At 41.6% G+C, this 21,092-nt stretch overlaps 1 protein-coding gene across 2 annotated transcripts in view; it reads left to right on the top strand.

The window, feature by feature from the left end:
* NEDD9 (neural precursor cell expressed, developmentally down-regulated 9) overlaps nucleotides 1-21,092 on the top strand; it is a 175,177-nt gene that overhangs the window by 132,170 nt on the left and 21,915 nt on the right. For both annotated transcript variants that reach the window (XM_058555265.1, XM_058555264.1), the window contains one exon: nucleotides 15,806-16,252. In XM_058555265.1, coding sequence (XP_058411248.1) covers nucleotides 15,806-16,252 — 447 coding nt within the window. The remainder of the gene's footprint in view (nucleotides 1-15,805; nucleotides 16,253-21,092) is intronic.

Below are 21,092 nucleotides of genomic sequence, written 5' to 3' on the forward strand. Positions count from 1 at the left end.
TAATCTGGAGAACTGTGGAATGCCAGCTATTACTTCGGTAAACTTTTTTGGTTAGCACATATCTGGTCTATTTTTATTTCATTGTATGTTTTTTTATTTGTTCATAGGAAGGCTGCAGTCACTCTCATACGTACTTAATGTTCCATTTCTCTTAAAAGGATCCAATCTGAGGTTCTGTGCTAGTCAATTATGGGGGCTTCATTTATTAAGAGTTTTTCACAAGCTCCTCTGAATACACGCAGCATGTTCTGAAATAGGGGGAGAGGGCTGTGCCTGGACGGCAGTGGCTTACTCAGTGAAGGCTCTCCTCCTGAGGGTCTGGAGGTGGCTTGTTGCTGCTGTCTGCCAGGAGGGCGATTGAACGGTGCGTGCACAGCTGTGTTTGTGCAGAGGCCCAGACCCCGCCCACTTTGTGCAGGCCCAGGCCTGGTCAGTGCTCAGCAGGCACTGCCTGTCTGCTCTCTAATATCTGAGCAGCTTTTGTGGCTTTGCCAAATTTCTGAATCTTGTGTGCCTACATTAAAATTCTAAATTATTTATCTGGTCTACCATTCAGCAAATTCATTCTTAAATGTTTTGATTGAAAAAAATTACAGATGAAATTTATAATCCAAATAAGAAAATGACATTCTGAAATTTAGATTCCTGTGTTCTGGCTGAATGTGGGCTAGGTTGGTTGGGGAAATAAGAAAGCGTGTACTATTAAACCTTTTGAGGGGACTTTGAAACGATTTTTATTTTCTCAAGCTAGCCTGAGAAGAAATGATTGCGGGTCTTTGCTTTAGTCAATATGGTCGTTGATGACCTGTGTAATTCGCAATTCTTTCCTCACTCTGACATTGTGGTTTCAAATTCTTTGTTCTCTTCTAAATGATTTGTTGCATTCAATCCAAATTAAAGACTCCTGCCCCCTCCTTTTTCAATCTTACGTGAGATTTATGAATTTAAAAGCACCAAAAGATGCTTTGAAATATATTAACTTAATTATTTATGTATTTATTTATTGAGAAGACCCATTTTCGGAGCTAAATGACTCACCTGCACAGAGATGAAAGTCTTTGTAGAACTGAAGGTGTTCTGATAACGCCAAATGTAGCAAGTTGCACAGTGTGCAACATACCAAGGATTCCTTTAGCATCCTTTCCTTGCTGGAATATACATCAGTCTTCTCAGAATTCATCAGTGGCTTCCTGTCTGCCCCCCCCACAGACTTCTGAAAACAACTTCCTCTCTACTCTTCAAGTCCCTTTGCAAATTCCCTCCCCTTTTGTGCCTTATGACCTCATTGTCTCTTATTTTCTCATTCAAGCATTCCTTAGGCTTCTCTGATACCAGACTTGTGTAGGGCTCGCCTCCCCCACCCACGCAGACCTGACGCTCTTAAAGCCCACCCTGTACCCCCTTCTCTCCTCTCTCTTGACTCTGCTGTGGGTAATCTTGGTGCCTTGCTGCTCCTGTTCATTTGCCCCTGTCTCTTTGTGCTTACGTGACCTGATTAGTCTGTCACTCCCCACAAGTCAAGTCTCCTATTGCATCCATTCTATAAAACAAGCAAAAGCCTAAACCTTTGTCTCCTTGACTGTCCTATGACCCCTACGATAGGCTGCATGTTTGTCACCTCTGCCCCACTCTGTTAGCACTGCCTTACTCATTAACGCCTTTCAATCAAATCACTATCTAAATGAACCTGTAATTCACATAGGTTACCCACCGGGCTGCCCAGTTTTAAGTAAGGCCCCTTGAATACGAGAGACCCACCCTTTATTTGTATGTAGAGGCAGATTGACAGACAAGTCCTTGAATGAAAAGTGTGATCTAGGATCTGTTATGGCCCTGAGGGGGCAGGGCCTTCGCCTTAAATGTTCTTGTAGTAGAGACAAGATAGAGGGTGGGCTTTAGAGAAAGGCATTTCTGTTTCTTGTGACTTAATGCTCTGTAAACTTAGGCAAGTGAAGCTCTTTGAGCCTCAGTTTTCTTATCTGTAAAATAGGGATAATAACTCCCTCGTACTGTTATTCTAAGGCCTACAAAAGATAAGGTATGAATGTAAAGTACTTACCCTGGCTCCTGGCACATAGTAAGTAGACAGTGCTAGCCGGCCCCAGCTCTCCTTATGTAGCAGATGCTCAATAGATGTTGAAAGAATGGTGTGGACTCAAGACTTGATGACAGTATTATGTCAAAATCCCAGTTACCAGGTTAAGAAGGTTGAGTATTGTTTAGTATTCCATAGGCCTCGGTGTGTATTGTAGAAATGCACATGTCAGACATAGGGACTTCACAGCATAGCTATGTGCCCACTTGCTAATATATTAATGACTTGGTATCTTCATTGTTATTAATACAATTTGATATTCTTGAAAGTACAGGACCTTGTTCATAGTAAGTACTCAATAGATATTGAATTGAAGGTTGAATTACATAAAATACTTCTACAAATAGCCATTAAAAAGAGTCTGAACGCTGAATGGCATAGTGGAAAGAACATGAGTTTTCAAATCCCACTTTTGTTACTTCCTAACAGTAAAATTTTAGGCAAGCTACTTTGGACCTCTGTTTCCTCATTTATAAAATGGGAGTAATAATATCTGTCTTATCAGACAGTTGTAAGGATATATATATGAAAATCATCAGTTTCTAGCACATAGTAGGCATTTAAAATGGCAGCCATTATATGATGCATTATAAGATATATATCTATATACACATATATAGATATAGAAGCATTATATAGGTAAAAATTTAAGAGGAAACATTCGCTAGGATTTTTTATCCATAACAAAAATATTAGTGAGGAAAAAAGAAAGTTGTCAATGTGAAAAATCAAAGGTGAAACGCAAAGGAGGTGAGTTGGAGGGTACAGAAGATCGGGGTAAACTATGTCCCTTATCCTATTGTGGTCGATTAGAGTGACATCAATGTAAAGTAAGAGAGCTTGGTGATCTATTTTTAGATTGTTTTAGGGTTAGAAAGAAACCTAAACAAATTGGTTTGAAATGCCAGCCGCCGGGACCATGACGTTACTCTGCAGTAACATATAGACTTAATTACGAAGCCTCCTTTCCAAGAGAAACAAAACAGGGCCACGGGGAGAAATACTATATTTCCCACTTGAAAATGCAGGGAATAGCTGCCAGTTGCCTAGGCAATGGATGATCGCAAAGAATATGGGCATAGAAAGGGGACCCCCCCCAAAGAAAGACTTGTTTGTACTTCATCAACAACACCCCACTCCATCTTATTTACTTAAACATTCCAGTCATCTCCCTGCGGTAATTCTTACTGGCTAATGAGGACTCCGCACGCCTGAGGAACATTACAGCCTAGCTGCAAAAGACTATTTTCCTGGGGAATCTTCATTTTGAGATAAATGGCCTTGTTGGTGACCTTTTGCACCCTCCACTGGAAAAAGTGATTTCTTTTAGGAGGTAGTTTTAGTAAACAACGCGATCTAGGTGAATTGAGGCACATACTTTGAGGAAGATGGAACAGGCACTCCAGAAAATATGAGTAGTGATGTGTGTGATAGTGATTTTTCATGGTTGAGGTGGGGGTGGGGCATCTGATCATGGAGATATTAAAATTGCCAGTGGAATGTTTTCAAATACGTATGCCTGGGCCCCATCATGAACACCAAATACCAGTTTATTCTTAAAAAAAAGAGCTAGTCCCTTTGCCCCCAACCTCCTCCCCAGCCATTAATGGTGCTAAATGGTGTTTAAGTAGGTAGTTCAAGATCCTTATTCAAAGGCTGGGTCCATTGATTTGGAGGTATCTTATTCCTTTGCAGATCTTGGTGTGTATGTTGCAAGTGAGAATTCCTCCTGATATTTCTAATATGTCAAGAGAATAGTTATAAGATATTAGCAAAAATATTCCTTATGTGGAATGTTGATGTTTATGGTTACTAGAAATAAAATTGAGTGATGAATATGTAATATTACATGGATATGTAAAAGTGCAAACTTTGCACAAAAATGTTTGATAGCTCCTTTTGAATTTGAATTCTTTTCTTTACTCATTATGTGCATTGGAGGGGAGGAATATTGGTGAAGCTCAATAGAAAGTTGCAGTAACCAGAAGGCATATAAAGCTAAGATTTGAACAGATCACCTTTCTATTTATTAAAACAACATGTATTTAGACAGTATGATGTGTCATTAACATTTTTCCTAATTTCTTTGAGTTATGTGGAAACCCTATGCTATCTCTTGGTAATGATGTATTAGCTTTAATCTCATTGATTCTCATTGTTACCCTTAATTTAGCACCTCACTCCTACAGTAGATGTGGTGAACTCAGGACTCATCTAGGCTTCTCTGTCCCCAGGCTCTATGTTCTTCTGAAAGAATGAGCTAGGATTCCCCCCACCCTCAACCCCCAATAGCCATAACAAGCAAAGCCAGCACACTGGGAAGACATAAAGAGGACTTCTAGACGTTTCTAGACACTTCTTGAACTCCACGTTTCTTGGAGTTCAGAGTCTTTAGTATCTAACAGGACATGTCAGTAATCTGTTGATGAATTTTGTCGATGCATCATTTGTGGTATGACTTAGAATTTGGCAGGAAATGGGTTGGTGGACCAGCAGTATTGTGGTACATCACAGCAGCATTGACGTAGCAAAAATTTGAAGTCTTCTTTCCCTGGAGTGCTCATCTGGGATAGAGCTTCCATGTTATTCTCTGATTCTCCGACCTTTTTCACTCAGAGCTAAGTGCGATGAGCATGCCCTTAAAGGGGGGTAAGGGAAGGGAACATCAGGAATACAGTTATCCCAACAGCATTCTTTCTCTTAGTAACCCCGGTCACTGTGAAGCTGGACTTGTAGACAATCTCACAGAGGCCCAGAGGCCCTTGGAATAGATCTTGTTTCCTTATAAAGATCATCTTGTCAATTAGAGAACATGTCCATTGACTGAATCGAAGACTTTTATCAGTACCTATCTTTTTTTCTCCCTGATCCTAAATTCAACCAAGGCAGACCCACTAGCAAGATATATACTTGCATGCCTATCTTTTATTTTTAGTTTAAAATGTATATAATTTCTGTGGGTGTGTATCCATGTTTCACAAACCCAAAAAATGGGACATATGGTCTGACAATGGGAAGGATATTTGAAACTAGGACTGTCTTAGAAAGTTCAGGAACACGTGGTCACTCTAGACAATCAACATGAGCTGCTCCAGAGATCAATCAGCTGTTGAGGGTGTTATCCCTTTTCCCTTATGGCAGGCTTTTGACAGGAAATTATCTAAGAGGCTTTTCTTAAGTAGATTCAGGCAAATTTTTCATATAGAGCCATAAATAAAATTTATTTGTAAATAATAAGGTGGTCTTTTTCTTCTTTCCTTGCAGAAATAGGCATCTTTAGAAATGAAGGAAAGCCCATTGTGCAATATGGACACGTGCAGAGAACACCTGAGAGTGTTAAGTGGCGAGGGAGATTGTATTTCAGTTGTTCTTGTTTTAAACCTGGCGTTTAAGCTCTGCGCCTCATAGCCTGCAGCGTATGCATCAGGCCTCTGCCTCCCTTATTAGGATCTTAATTACAGATGCAGCTTACTTCACTGCTGGAGGGAAAGAATTTAGTTTCTCTGAACTGTGTCTGTTTTTGGTGTGGCAGGTGTAATCATGATGAGATCATTTCTGGTTTGTTTTCTTTTCCCGGAGGAATTATTTTTGAGGGGGAAGAGACCAGTTCTTAAGACACAATTTCATGAGCTCATAATAGTGCAGTAATAATAACTGTGCTTTGATTTTATAGAGATCCTTTCTTCTGAAGAAATCAGGGCTTCACATATATAATTTCATGACTCCTCATAATATTATTATAAAGAACATGTTGATCCCCATTTTGCAGATGGGGAAACAGAAGCACAAAAGGCAGTGATTTCCTTGTCATTAGTCTTACAATGTGAGGACTGAAACTGGAGTCTGTTAATTCAGTTTAGCGTCCAATTCTCTATCCAGGGTTTCTCCCCCTCAGCACTATTGACATATAGGGCTGGATAGTTCTTTGTGGTGGGAGACTGTCCTGTGCATCATAGGATGTTTAGCAGCATCCCTGGCCTCTACCCACTAGCTACCAGGGACACACACACACACATTGTAACAACCCAAAATGTCTCCAAACATTGCCAAATGTCACTTGGGGGGACAAAATCCCCCCTAGTTAAGAAACACTGGTCTAATCTCCCCTACTTCTTTCTGCTTAAAAATAATTGCCTTACTGGTTTTATGTGATAGAAGCACAAAAATACAACTATAGAACTGTTGGCATAATTTTATCATGACTGAGGTTGAGCTTAACGTAACAGGACGTAACCAAAAACAGACTTCCTCTTATATGCTTAGTTTCAATTCGTTCAAGTGAATACCACAAAATACTAAGAAGTATGGAGTCTCACTCTGGTCACGTGTAAAACCATCAGACCATCTCTAAGGCAACCTTAATTCTCTGAATTCTTTCTCTGGCATATATATGTATATTATTGTATATAAATATATATATAAAATAATGGAACATGCATTTAGAACTGGGCCTTGAAGAAAGCTATTTTATTCTCAGAAACTGGTGTATGATATATACATGTAAGTGCTTGTCTATATACCTAGCCATTGAACAGTTTCATTCTGAGGTTTGCTTTTGTTCCATTTGTTCCTGCCATCTTTTCTCTCTCTTCTAGCTGAGAAGCTGCAGCACCTAAAGTTTCTTTCTTGAGACAACGCTGCAGTTGCAATGCTGACAGCATACGATTGTATACACCCTCTCGGCCAAGTGTATGGATCCATTGTTTTAAAACTCTTTGAGGGCCTCACAAGTTTCATGGGATAATAGCAATCAGGTATTAAACCTAGGTCAGGTGACATCTAAGAGAGTTCCCATGAGCGGTGGCATCCAAGTTACATAGCTGGCCTCTGGCTAGGAGACACACGAGGGTTGCTAGTATGTGCACGTATTGCTATTGCTGGGTTTAGGTATAACTTCGTACCTGAGGGCTGCATATATTGGTGCAGGAAGATAAGATACATGGGAATGTAAAAATAAGAAGATTCTTCCCTTCTTTCAAATACGTTATTAGATGTTATAACTTGTGTGCTTTGACTTTTGAGAAATGATATCTTTTTGGGAAACATACTGTACTAGAGTGGACTGGAGTCTCCTATATATGCTCCTTTATAACTTAGTTCTCATTCGCCAAGTACCTGGATATTAGAGGGATTTGTCTAGACAGGCAGATAGATGTGATCCGGTGCCAACACTGTAATGTTGGCTGGAATCCAGATGGTTGTTTTAGTGTTAATAAAACCTATCTTTTGGGTGAGTGGGTGTCAAGTCTTCATCATTATATGGTGCCTGTCAGATTTATCTAGGGACAGAACCCAGAAAAGAGTTTGTGCCTGCCTCATGTTTTTGATCCTTTGCCAATAATATATTGTACTTAAATCTATCAAAACCAGGCAACCTGGGACAAATGCTTATAAATTCCAAGGCTTAATAGCAACAGTTCTAAATTCTAAGATGGAGAAGGTTCTCAGGAAGCACATCCTGGTCCAGTGGAAACAATCCTAGATTAAGAGAGGAACCAGATGTAGTTCTGGCTCTGCTGCTAATCTAATAGGAGACCCTCTGGGCTGTAAAACAAGAAGATTGGGTTAGAATGATCTCTAGGATCCCTTCTTAGTCTAAAATTCTAGTCTAGTTGGTTCTGGTCAAGCTATGGGTGACTTCTGGTTTTAATACCCTTAGAAACCTAGGGTTCTTCCTCCTTCTTTAAGACCCTCAGGAGTTGCTTAAGAAAATCTCAAAGGCCACAGAAGAGTGGAAAATTGAGCTTGTATGACACATGTATTATTTATACATGTGGAAAAGCACTTGAGGAAAAGCTAATTTATTTTTCTCAAATACTGTCAGCAAATTCATGCTCTACAACTAAGAAATAATAGAAGTTGACGTGAAGTCACACACATACACGTGTGTATGCATACATGGATGCCTGCCTAACAACCCATCTGTAATTTTTCTCATATGAAACAAAGGATTTGCTCTAGGCTTTTGTTGGTTCCGTGCTAAACAAATCCCAGCATATGAATGTTTCTGTCCTGCATCAACCTTATGTCAAGAGGGAATAGATGACATTCATTCTAGTGCAGCAAAGGAAAGGAATCCAGCATTTGAAGACACACGTTTTAAATCTCACAGCTATGCTGCCCATATGATGTTACCAAATCTGGTCAGATCGAAAATTCTTTCTGAGATCCAAATATCCAAATTTGCAATGAGCGTCAGATCTTCTCACTAACTCTCAAGAAGTAGTGTCATTTTGGTATATGAACCACCCAAGTAATGCTAGGTTCTAAACGATCCCTCATCAAACAGGAATAGATGAATATGGAAGAGGCGTTAAGATTTCCAAACCTGGGAGCCTTACAGGAGACCATGCACAGGGTGCAGCCCCACAGTGCATGTCAGGGCTGCATGCCAAAGAGTACCTTTGGGAAAAAAGTGTCTAATGTCACATTTCTTAAAGCATCTCCCATTCAGAAATGCTCAAAAGAGAATGCTATAGCTAAAGTTCACAAGGCTGGAAAATCTAAGAAAACATGAGGACTTGGGGCAGAGTAAATGACATGAATATTCAGAAAGGGTCCAAGATACTCATGTCAGCTTTCTAGGGGTTTAGAAGCACTTTCCAGAGAATGAAAATCATTGGCTAAAATGTGGTGTAGGTGCCAGAGGAATCTTTGGTGGCACATGTTGGACACTCCTCACCAGGAGTTAGAAGTATGACGAGGGACTAGTGGGACCTAGCAGGATCCTGCTGCTGCCTTTCTGTGGCTAGTTATCACTTAATGAAAAGTATGTTGGATCACAATCAACAAATATTGCTGAGAAAAAACTTGGATGTGCTATTTATCATATCTTCTAATTCCTGAACATGAAAGCTTCATGTCTGCTACTTAACAGTTATTCCACAGGATCCAACTCTTAAAAAATTCAGCATTCCAGATCATCCAATGAAAGAACCCAGGTGTAAATCAAGTATTCCAAGAATTGAAATCCAGACACTTGTAGATATCCGTGTTTTCTGACTATAGCTGTTTGATTCTTTGGGGAAATTCCACATCCCCCTGTATCTTAAAGGTGATGGCGAGAGGAAGCCAAAGTGATTTGATGGCCCTCAGACCAAAGCTGATTTTTGTCAGCAGGCACAAAAGCACAGGAGCCTTTCTTTCTCTTCCCCAGTGTGTCCTGAGACTGACCTTGGTGATGCTCATCCCTTAGCCGCTTCCTTTAGGACTGATTTCCTTGACAATGGCCATTTCCTTCTTTTTTGTGTCCGTTTCTCAGGATCTGTCCTGTGTATGTGTGTGTGTGTGTGCGTGCGCACCCTGCCAGAGTCCAAGGCTAAAGTTTGGGGGATTGGGTACAGGAAAGTCACGTTGTTAGCAATGTGGTGGCCCTGAGGCCTTGGCAGGAGCTCCTGCATGACAAATATAGAATGAAGTAAAAATAATAGGAGGAAGTTGGGCCATTGATGATGCTATCAATCTTAGTGTGGTGACGCACCAGCCATTGTGTCTCATTTCTCTCCAAAGAACAGCATGAATAGTCATGGAAATTACAAGTCACACCTCTCTGTATTTGGAATAGCAGATAGTTTCCCTGGCAGTAGGAGTAATACGTTTTCTTGACATTCTGATAGCAGTGGGAAAAAAAAAAAAGGCAGGGAAGTGTGGGGGATGGTGCGGAAGCTGTCATGCAACTTAGAGCTCTCTGTACCCGCTGTTCTGGCTAGTTGTACTGTATTTTCTTCCCACTCCTCAGGCATAGCTTGGAAACCAGGACCAGCAGAACCCAAATGTTCTGGCAAAGTATGAATGGTGCTCAGTCACCTGCTGCCAGATGTAGGTTGCTACACTGAAGGGAGAAAAGGCTCTTACAGAGACCATTGTATTTGATCTGGCTGGGGTAGTCAGCTCCTCTTGGCCTTCCTGTTTGCTCAGTGGTGTGGACACTAGATTCAGGCTCCCCATCTACGTCATTATCCTGTTTTAATAGGAAGGGGCGGGCGCTTTCCTGCTTGCTGTCTCACACATTCTCTGGCTGTGTGGCTTACGTGACTTGGACACATCATTGGTCTTTTTGGTTCCATTAGTTAGTTCAACTTCCCGTGTCCATCTGAAAATTTTAACCAAATATCTCGCTGACTTCTTTAGAAAACAATTTCACCCTCTCTGTAGAGAACCAGGAAATCAGAGTTCAGAATCCATTTCGAGTTAGCAAACATTTAATGAGCGTATATTTTGTTTCAGACACTGGGCTAAAGTTCTAGAAATGCCATCAGAATAAGATAGCCTCGCTGAACTTAAGGAGTTCACAGTCTTGAATGGGTTACTATAAGTCATACTGTAAGATATACTATTACAGAGAACTAGAAAGGGAAATAATTTGATAGGTTTTGGAAAGATAACTATTCTGGTTATATGGAAGATGGGTTTGAGGTGGGAAAAGGCTGAAGGCAAGAAAAACAGTTGGGAAGCAATTGCCATATTCCCCCCAAAATGTTGCTGAGGGCCTAAACTAGGAGTGGCGGTGAGGAGAAGAGTAGGGTCCGAGTTCATTGGGTTTCAGGTTGGGAAGAGACTCAGCAGACTGCTGAGGCTCCTCTCTTGGGCAGCTGTGTGCATGCTGTTAACTAAGAGAGAAAGCAGGAGAAAGGTTTTTGCACTTGTTGAGTCAGAAGTGAAGGTACCACTAGACAATTGGATATATGGGGCTGGAGTGCAGAAGTGATATCTAGGCTGGAGCTATGGATCTGAGTCTGTGTGTGTTTAGATACCATTAGCTTGGATGAGATTTCTTGCAAAGAGCAAGCATATAGAGAGGAGAAAAGCACAAAGGAGAGATCTCTTTTGAACACGATCACTTAAGGGATGGGCAAAAAAAACACAAACTTTAGACTCTGAAGGAAAAGAAAGATGAGTGGTCATGAGAACAAGAGAAGAGGGAGAACCAGGAAGTGGTATCATGGAAGCCAAAAGAGAGTTTCAAGAAAGATTGAGTATTCACAATAGCCAAGACTTGGAAGCAACCTAAGTTCCAATCAAGGGATGAATGGATAAAGAAGATGTGATATATATACACAATGGAATACTACTCAGCCATAAAAAAAAGATGAAATCTTGCCATTTGCGACAACATGGATGGACCTTGGGTATTAAGCTAAGCGAAATAAGTCAGAGGGAGAAAGTCAAGTACCATATGATCTCACTCATAAATAGAAAATAAAAACAACAACAACAACCAAACACATAGAGACAGAGATTAGATTGGTGGTTACCAGAGAGGAAGGGGGGAGGGAGGAGGGCAAAAGGGGTGACTGGGCACATGTGTATGGTGATGGATGGTAATTAGTCTTTGGGTGGTGAACTTGATGTAATCTACACAGAAATCAAAATATAATGATGTACACTTGAAATTTATATAATGTTATAAACCAATGTTACCTCAATAAAAAAAATTTTTTTAAAGGTGGAAAAAAGTGAAAGATTGGGGTGGGGATCAGTACTAGAAGCTACTAATGTTAGGGTGCCCTCAAATAGGATTTATGACTCTAAATGCCAATTTCCAATCCTGATTAGAACCACAGCTTTTGTAGCAGACGTACTTGACTTTATTCCATACTATCCTAGCTCTGGAGCTGGATACAGGAGGCTTGAATTCTTGTCTCAGCTCTTTGACCTTCTTGCCAGGTGACTTGGCCAATCATTAACTTCTTGAGCCTCATTTTTCTCATTTGTAAAGTGAAAGAGTTGGACTATAATTGTTTCAAGTTCCTCTGGCTTTCAACTTCTGGGCCCTGACTGGGTGCTTTGCCAAGCTCTAGCTGCATTTCCAACTGCCAATCTCTCAAGCTAACCATCCAACTGGATATAGAATTACATAGCTCTCTTATCTCTCCTTGGTTTGTTTCTGTGTTGATCTTTTCTGCCCTAAAGATAAATATCCCAGGGGGGATGGGAGAAAGAGTAGATCTTGAATAGACAAACTGCCTCTCCAGGGTTTTTCTAAGTTATTCAGATAATCACCTTCTGACTTTGTGGCCTTAAGGAATCATACCTCTGCACTGAAAGAGAGGGTCCCTCCACCTTCTCCTAGCCATAGTAGTTAACTATTGATTTGCCTCTTTATGAGTTGCATGTCCACTTTTGAATGAGATGGTTTGTGTTCTGGGTATAGTTAATTTTGCTGAACTCTTGCCCCAACACACCAAGTATTTTCAAAAGCTGGGGTCCTTACCCATGTTTTTTCCCACTTTCTGATGGATTGTACTCTGCTGGAATCTAATGAGATTTATCCATAATTTGTCCAGTAATATTATTATTATTATTTTGTCTCGGAAGTTCTCTTGAATGCAACCAATAGTTTCATTATTGCTATTTGTAGACAAATACTTGACAAGAGGTTGCAGTGACCAGAACTCATTATTAATTCAGAGAAATATTGCTTCAAGATACATCTCTTGAAATGTAATTGTGAGCGAGAGAAATATCAGATATGTATAAAAATATATATAATAGCATCATTCGAATAGGACCAAGCCTTGACTGAGAACTGAGAGGAGGTAAACTGAGGCCCAAAGCCAAAGTGCTATCCAGCCAATTAAATAAATAGTCGTAATAGCTGTCTAAGTCTCCGGCAATGTGAAAGTACTTGACTTGAATTAACTCATCCTCACAGCAAACCCCTAAGGTAGGTGCTGTTATCTGCATTCTCATTTTACAGATAAGAAGTTAAGGCACAAAGGGGAGAAGTAATCTGCCCCAGTCACACAGCTAGGACCCCAGACCCCAAGAAAGTATTTATTCTATAGACATGACTAGAAGAATTTTCATCTTCAGAGCTTTTCTGTATGATGGAATTGAGCCCAGTTAGGAACACATGTGAGCTTAGAGAACCTCTAGGAACCTTAGAGAGCTAAGGTGGCTTAGAGTTCTGGAAAGAGAATTGAACCAAGAGACCCCAACCAAGAGACCTCTTCTCCTGTCTGACACCATCAGCGTGGCCTTAGGCAAATGAAGGCCTCCCCAGACCTGTTTCCTCATCTGTAAGACAGGTTAGATCCAGGTGTTCTCTAAAGGTCTCTGAAGCTGTAACCTTCTGTTTGGGAGAGTGGCTGGGTATAGACATTGGCTTTCTGTGGCTTGCACAGGTATTAAATAAGTCACTCCTGTTCAGCCAAGGCTAAGGATATCTATCTGTGTGAGGTGTCAGGCTAGCACTGGGGTGCCTGCACTAACAGCCATGCCAAGCTCTCTTTCTCAGTCCTAATCTCTGTGGACAGTAGGGAGGACTGCTGGGAAGTCTTGGACACTAGTCAGGGGAACTCACCCACGGTGCCTCCTCTCTTAGCAAGGACAGTAGGCTTGAAAGTTGTCCCAGAGAAGCAGCTCTTGAGGCACATCTAGAAACATTAGCATGTTGTTTACCAGGTGGAGGGAAGGTCACTGGGACAGGAGACAAAGAACATCCAGAACAACTCTCACACAGGGCTTTCTCTCTGCCACTAGTCAAGCATGGTGCGGTGCTCTGCTTCAGTGCTTCATGAGTTCCATGGCAGTGACCCAACTCCAAATGCCTCCAGCTTATTTATGCTGAGTAGGTCTCTAGTTCTTTGCCTTTCTACCTTTTTCTGTTTCTCTTCGTTCCCTTCTTTGTTGCCAATATAATTGCACAGCTATCCACCCTTAGCTGCTGTAGAACTGGCCCCAACCCTATGACTTCTGATTTCATCTTGGGGCTAGCTTACCAGCCATTCCTAATTGTTGCATGGGCCCCAAAGAAAGGGATGAGGACCAGAGTGGTCAGCTCTCTCCTTGCTCTATAATCACATACAACTCTGGTGGAGTAATGTCCTTCAGGTCATTTTGGTACAAAGGACCAGAATCTTGTCTTCTGTAACTCTATGACTTTTCTTTTAAATTACAAAACACCCAAAAGATGGAAGAAGAGAAACAGGAGATTTTAGGATTATGACACATCCTTAAATGGTTCCCCAACCACGATAGAATGCTGCATGATTTTATCTTTATGAATGTGAACTTTCAATTGTCAGAAGGAACACAAAGTTTCCTAGAATATAAATACTAAGTAAAATCTTCACCTGGAACACAACCCCCTCAGTTGCCCTTTAGCTTCTCTTACCGCTCACCTGTCCACGTCATATACTTCCTGGATCTCAAAACCGTCGAGAACAAGGACTTCAACCTTATTCTTAAAAAGCATCAGGACTCTTCCTGGGTACTGACATCTACGGCTTTACCTCCTTTCCTCAGGTTAAGTCCTTGTACCAAGAAGAGCTTGGTTAACAGAGTAAATGTAGTACCCCTTCCCAACCACCAACCAGAGGGGAGATCCTTTCCATAGCACGACCACTCCATAGCAGAGAACCAGCACGTGGCACAAGACCTGTGGTTATAGTACAGGAGGAGATGATTAATGTATGTCAGTTATAAAGGAATGAAAAGCATGAGGCTAAAAGATCAAGTCCACATTTCTAGAGAAATAAACAGTGAGCAAAAGTCCAAACAACAACTGCCAAAAATTCCACAAATAAGTAAAGTCACAAACATGCTCCATCCAGTCGGCAGTTCTTTCTCCCACAAATAATCACTGTCGCCGTGACTCAGGGCATCCAGACACTTGAGTGAAGCACAGAGAGATCCCTCTGAGTTTTCCGAGTGCTTGTGATGAATTTACAACGTTCCCTGACGACTCTGCTGGGAAGGAGCAGGCATGTGGTGATGGCTGCCATCGTGCTGCGAAACATTACTCACGCCAAGAAATGAAATCTTCGGAGCCTTTGAAAGGCTTCCAAGAATGTCAGCACGTACTGCCTGCCCACTCTCTGCTGAATGCCTACTTTGGCTGTCTGCTCAGTACTGAATGTGCCAGACAGACCTTCATACAAAGAGAGAAAGTGTTTTGGGCCCATGAAAGAGGAAGGCATAGCCTTTCTGATGTGAATGGCTAGATTCAAGAAGTAAGTTATAAAGTGGCAGGGTGAGGGGGACCCTCAGGAAAGGTTTGAATAAAAGACCAAAAGAGAAAGAGATGGCATCTACCTACGTGTGATAAATTCTTTGTAGCTCCCCACCATCAAATCTGGAGATGTAGACTACTATCACACTATGTATGCTCCGTGCTTGATTGTCATGGAAGAAATTCTTGCTTGTGATTCTCCCTGCGTTCAAGGACCTCTTGATCAACTGAGAATGAGAATTTTTAAGCCCTGCCAAGGCATATATAAGTGTACTTCTGTTTCCATTTTAACACCAAATATAAATGCCATTTGTGCTGTTTGTTAATTGGGATTTTCTTTGACTCTTTTTACCTCCAATATATGAAAATGTTGAGTACATCTGAATATATTGGAATATTTTATTCCTTAAGCTAGTTTGAAGAAAAGAAGAAAATGTTTTATATAGTGAACAATTCTCTAACTCTTTAACAGTGCTACTCATAATTCCTTGGCACAGCATCTACTGCCAGAGGAAAGAACTCTTGTGGTGTTCTAGGCTTTTCCGAGGAGGCAGTCTGATGTCATTGGTGGCAGACACAGTACGTATGTATCTGTCTTTTGTCTGCACCATCTGTTTTTCTCCTTACAGGCTATTGTTCAGATTTCTTCTTTCTCCCTTCAAGGAAGTGTGCTTCTCTGTAAGAGCCTGGGTTTTGGTGTTAAAGAGACTGAGCTAATATTCTAACGTGATTTCCCTCTGTTCTTTCCTTCCTAGAATCTTATGGCAAGAGCCTTATACGACAACGTCCCAGAGTGTGCTGAGGAACTGGCCTTTCGCAAGGGAGACATCCTGACTGTCATAGAGCAGAACACAGGAGGACTGGAAGGATGGTGGCTCTGCTCCTTGCATGGTCGTCAAGGCATTGTCCCAGGCAACCGGGTGAAGCTTCTGATTGGCCCTGTGCAAGAGACCTCTTCCAGCCAGGACCAGCCAGCTCCTGGACTGATGCAGCAGACCTTCGGCCAACAGAAGCTGTATCAAGTACCAAACCCACAGGGTGCTTCTCGAGACACCGTCTACCAAGTGCCACCTTCCTACCAAAATCAGGGAATTTACCAAGTACCCACTGGCCATAGTACCCAGGAACAAGATGTGTATCAAGTACCACCATCAGTGCAGAGAGGCATTGGGGGGGCGAATGGTCCCCACTTAAGTAAAAAGGTGAGTGAGCGACTGACTAGATTTTTGTTCCTACTTATTTTTTTCCATCGCACTCAGAGCAATAGAAATGTTCCCAAAATAAGAATTTGAAACTTCCAAGAAGTAAGTATATCTAGTACTCTAGCTCGAGCATTATTTTTGCCTCATTTTTCCACTCATCAGTCAGCAAAACTTTCTTGAACTCCTACCATGTGCCGAGTACTGTTGATCCAAAGCCATTATAAGTTCCTGTGTCATTCTGGGTCATACTGGATCATTAAGTTGTTTCTCTCCATCTTTCTGATAGGTCTGCTTTTAGACCTAGGTTCTATGCTTAAACAGTTTTCTGTCTTTTCTATTTCTTCCTTGAGTGGTACAAGCCATCAAATTTGATACAAGCACAATGATCTAGCAAGGACACTCCTTCCACCAAAAGCTGAATCATGACCCCATTGGCCTGGCTGCACAAAGAACCCACCAGAAGTAGAGGGAGCAGGGAAGCTGGGAGTGGGTCATGCCAACCAACTTCTTGGTTGGTTGGTTGGTTCTGTAAAGTTCTTAAAGTTTGACTCATTTGAAACCTACAGATACTAGTGAATTTAGAAAGGAGCCGTCCTTTTGTCCTTCAAGTAATCCCTATAATAATGCCTGAGGCAATGGGTGAAAATAACGGAGCTAGAATATTTAGGAAGGCATCATGTTAAAAAAAAAAGGGAGAGCCTCTTCAGCAGTCTGTATAATTCCAAATGCCGTAACAATTGGAGATAAATAGAAATTTGTAAATTGAATAAATTTTAAGCATCTAGTATATTTTTGGTGCTTGTGATACAGTGATGAATTAAAGAGTGAGCAAAGCCTTCATGATGCGCACATTATAGTGGGGAGATGGAAGCTAACACTGTAATGTCAGGTGGGGATAGGTGCTGGGAAGAAAATAATGTCAGTGAACTTATCCAGGGTAATAGCCAACACCAAGATGATGCTTTTGCAAACATTACAAGGGAGGGCTTTTCTCTTTTGTTTACTGGCAAATTCAGGGGTCTACAGTGGGTCCTGCATGGTTTGGTATTAAGAATGGAATAATTTAATGAAACAAGAAAAGATCCCTGAATTATGAGAGGAAAGATGCAGTTAGATACCAGAAAGAGCTTGTTGACTCTTTTTTGTTGTTAGTGCCATCAATTTGATTCTGACTCCTAGTGACCCTGTGGATAGCAGAGCAGAACCCTGCCCAACCCATCCTCTTACCTGCCGGGGCTATGTCAGACAATGCTCCACTGCTATTCATAGGGTTTTCATGGCCAATTTTTTTGGAAGTCGGTGGCCAGGTCCTTCTTCCTAGTCTGTCTTAATCTGGAAGCTCTGCTGAAACCTGTCCATCATGGGTGACCCTGCTGGTATTTGATATACTGGTGGCATCACAGCAACACGCAGCCGCCACAGTATGACAACCGACAGACAGGTGGTGTGGTTCCCCGAATGGGAAGCAAACCCCGAGTCGCAGCAGTGACATCACCAGATCTTAACCACTAGACCACCATGCTGACTCTTAGAGTACTACCTATACATGTGCCCTGCCTCAAGAATATCTAACACAAAGCCTGAATTTATAATCCCATGTAAATTAGGGACTATCTATTTGCATGATAATGTAATTCTCTGTGGGAAAAAAAACTGGGGGGTGATTTACTGTTGGATTCCTTAAATAACAAAACCACAAAATGTTCAGTCATACACTGCATAATGACGTTCACATCAACAATGGACCACATATATGATGGTGGTCCCATAAGATTAGTACCATGTAACCTAGGTGTGTAGTAGGCTCTACCATCTAGGTCTGTGTAAACATGCTCTATGATGTTCACACAACAATGAAATCACCTAACAACACATTTCTCAGAACACATCCCCCTCCCCGTCATTAGGCGACACATGACTATTTTCAAATCACCTTTTATACAAAAAATATGTTTTACAAAACACTTCTCAAAAGCACATGTGTTGCATAAGCCGGGTATATGTACGTTAGGAGGAATTCCTGAAGAAGTGGTGAATGGCTTTCTCACTTGTATCGCCAGGACAATGATCCCTGTCTAGAGGCGATAGACTTCACCTTGACCTTTCAAAGTCCTTCTTACCCCACGGATTTTAGATTCAAAGGGAAAGCCAAACCCAGCCTCTATCTCCAGAGGGGAAAAAGAACAGCTAAAAGGTGTAACTATAAATAAATAACTTCTCTCACTCCTAGTCCTGGTTGTTTACACCTTAAAAATAGCTCTCCCTCCTCTGAGCTAGTATGAGGCAGATGGGGGCAGCCAGAACAGGAAATGCTTGGCTGAAAGGTGGTCGGGTCTAAACTTTCATCACAGTTTATTTTGGCAGGAAGGTGACATGTTTTCCTTTTTAGACTCAACCCTTTTAGTTCCAAGTCTGAAAAGTCTAAAACTTCATCTTCCCATTTTATTGGCAGATTTGCTCCTTGACACTCCCTCCTCTTAGAGAGGAGAGACTTAGACCACACATTCCCTTGAATTGATGTTGGGGTGCTGGGGTTACCCTGCGGTGCCCGAACTCAATGTTTTGCTTGTTTGTTTAATTCTAAAATCAGTGGAACATTTGATGTTTAGCAAAAGGTAGGTGATTCCTGTGGGAGGAAGCCACCTTCTGAAAAGGACCTCTGCCGGCCCTTACAGGGGATGCAGGCAGACCTGGGGGAGACTTGACCAGAGCTAAGGAGGAAATAACGCTGGATGCTGAGCTTTGAGCAGTCGGAGTCTGAGGTGGTAACATGGCAAGGATGGGAAGGGCAGGAGGGAATGACCCTGGCTCTTCCCGCCGAACACCAAGTGTTGTACAGGATGTCCTGACGTCGCCTTCAACGCCATCTTAGTGCCTCTAGTTCTCTAGGCTGCCCGCCTCTGTCCTGTCCACTGGACCATCGGCTCCCACCCCCATGGGAATGAGTTTGCCCCCTTCCTTCCTTCTTTTCTTCTCTTCCCTTCCTCCCTCCTTGCTCTCTCTTTCTCACTCTCACACTCACTCTCTCACTCTTGCTTTTGCTCACTGTCTCCCCTTTTCTCTCCCTCCCTTCTCTCCCTCCCCCGCCTTCCTTCCTTCCTTTCTTTCCTCCTTCCTTCTTTCTTTCCTTCCTTCCTTCATAGCGGTGATGACCTGGCTACTAAGGGGTGATTTTAACCTTCTAGCTAATGGCTGCTTTAAAAGCTTCTGCCAACATCTCCCTCGGTGTAGGGATCTTCTCAGTGGATGAGAATCATACTAACAATTTAACTCAAGGCCCCAAGAGTTAATCCCAGTACAATGGGAATCAGGTGGGGCTTTTTATATTTTTTTGAGTTCTCATTGTAGCAGTTCTACTGACTTGCTAAATAGCCCTGTATCCATTTTTCTCTTTTAATTTCCTATCTGTAAAATGGTGGTGAACCCAGAACTAGACATGCCTGGTAGTTTAAGCTATGGTCCTTAAAAGCTATTAAAGAAGAAAAAGAGAAGGCAGTAGAATCTTGTTTTGAACCACTAAAGTGTGGTTTTAAAATTTTAGAGAACATAAGAATCACCCAGAGAGGTAGGGAAGGTGAGTTGAAATGCAGATTCCTGAGCCTTTCCCCCAGAGAGTCTAAGCCCAGGGCCTAGGAATCTGCATTTCAGTGAGCTTCTTGGATAGTTCTGGGGGAAGTGGCCCAGGACTGCACTTTGAGAACCACTGCGAACAGACCATGAGGGGAGTTGGATATGTTCCAATCTGATTGTGATTCGGGACTTTCCATAGTTAAAGATTCCATTGATGTTGCTAACAGACTGTAGGCTTCAGAAGTTTTATCCACCACAGTTTTTTCTACTAATGAATCAGTTAAGAAAGAAAGAAAGAAAAAAAAAGACAGTGAATTCTACCTCCCATCACTTCAGCTTTGCTCTCCTGGAAACTCCAGCCTCTACCCACCTTCTTGCATCCCATCAATTAAATGACATTCATCACTTATTAAATCAGCGATTAGAGAAAGAAAGAAAATCATATAATCCCCACCCTTTTATGAAACAAGAAGACAGCATGAGCATTGTGAAAAGAGCATGGGCTAGGGGTGTGGCTGACTCCTGGTTCTGTTTCCCCATTCTGCACATCCCTTGGCAAGTTATTGAACTTCTCTAAGGCTTTGGTTTCTTCATCTGTAAAATGGGAATAATCGTAACTCCCTCATAGGGTTGTTGTGAGAGTTAAATGAACGGGTATATAGAAACGACCGGGCACAGTGCTTAGCATAGCAAGTGCTTAAAAAAATTAGTTCCTCTCGCCTTGTTTTTCTTTCCTTTCTCAGATTTTGTTTTGAACTGATTGGCCCTGTTTGTGTTTCTTACTCTACCCCGAATATGCAAATACTTTATCGCTGACACATATGCTGTTCCCTTTGAGTGCATGGCTGTCTCTCTGGTTCTACAAGAGTTTTGCATAGAGTGGAAAAGAATTCTCAGAGTTATCTGGAAACCATATACCCTGACACCTTTACTTAATTTCATTGGTCTTTTTCTCTCTGGGTTTTATGTGCGGGGCTGTTTTCTCCATTAGGCATTGTGGGCAGAATGCCCAGGGCGTACGAGAATGTCTGAAAGCTGAATAAAAAAATTTGGCTCCAAAATATGAAACACAAAAACGGCAAAATAGAAATTAATAAACATATAGATACATGTATAGGAACCAACATCGTGTCAACCTCATTAATTGTTACATTTAGGGCTCATAACTCTTTCATTACATTTGAAGACAATTTGTAGGTTAGATTTTTCTCACTTTACAAAGATTTCTAAATATGCTCCGTGATTGCCAAGAACTCACAGGCAATTCTAA

Source organism: Diceros bicornis, chromosome 14 (assembly GCF_020826845.1).
Source record: "Diceros bicornis minor isolate mBicDic1 chromosome 14, mDicBic1.mat.cur, whole genome shotgun sequence".
NCBI classification, from domain to species: domain Eukaryota; kingdom Metazoa; phylum Chordata; class Mammalia; order Perissodactyla; family Rhinocerotidae; genus Diceros; species Diceros bicornis.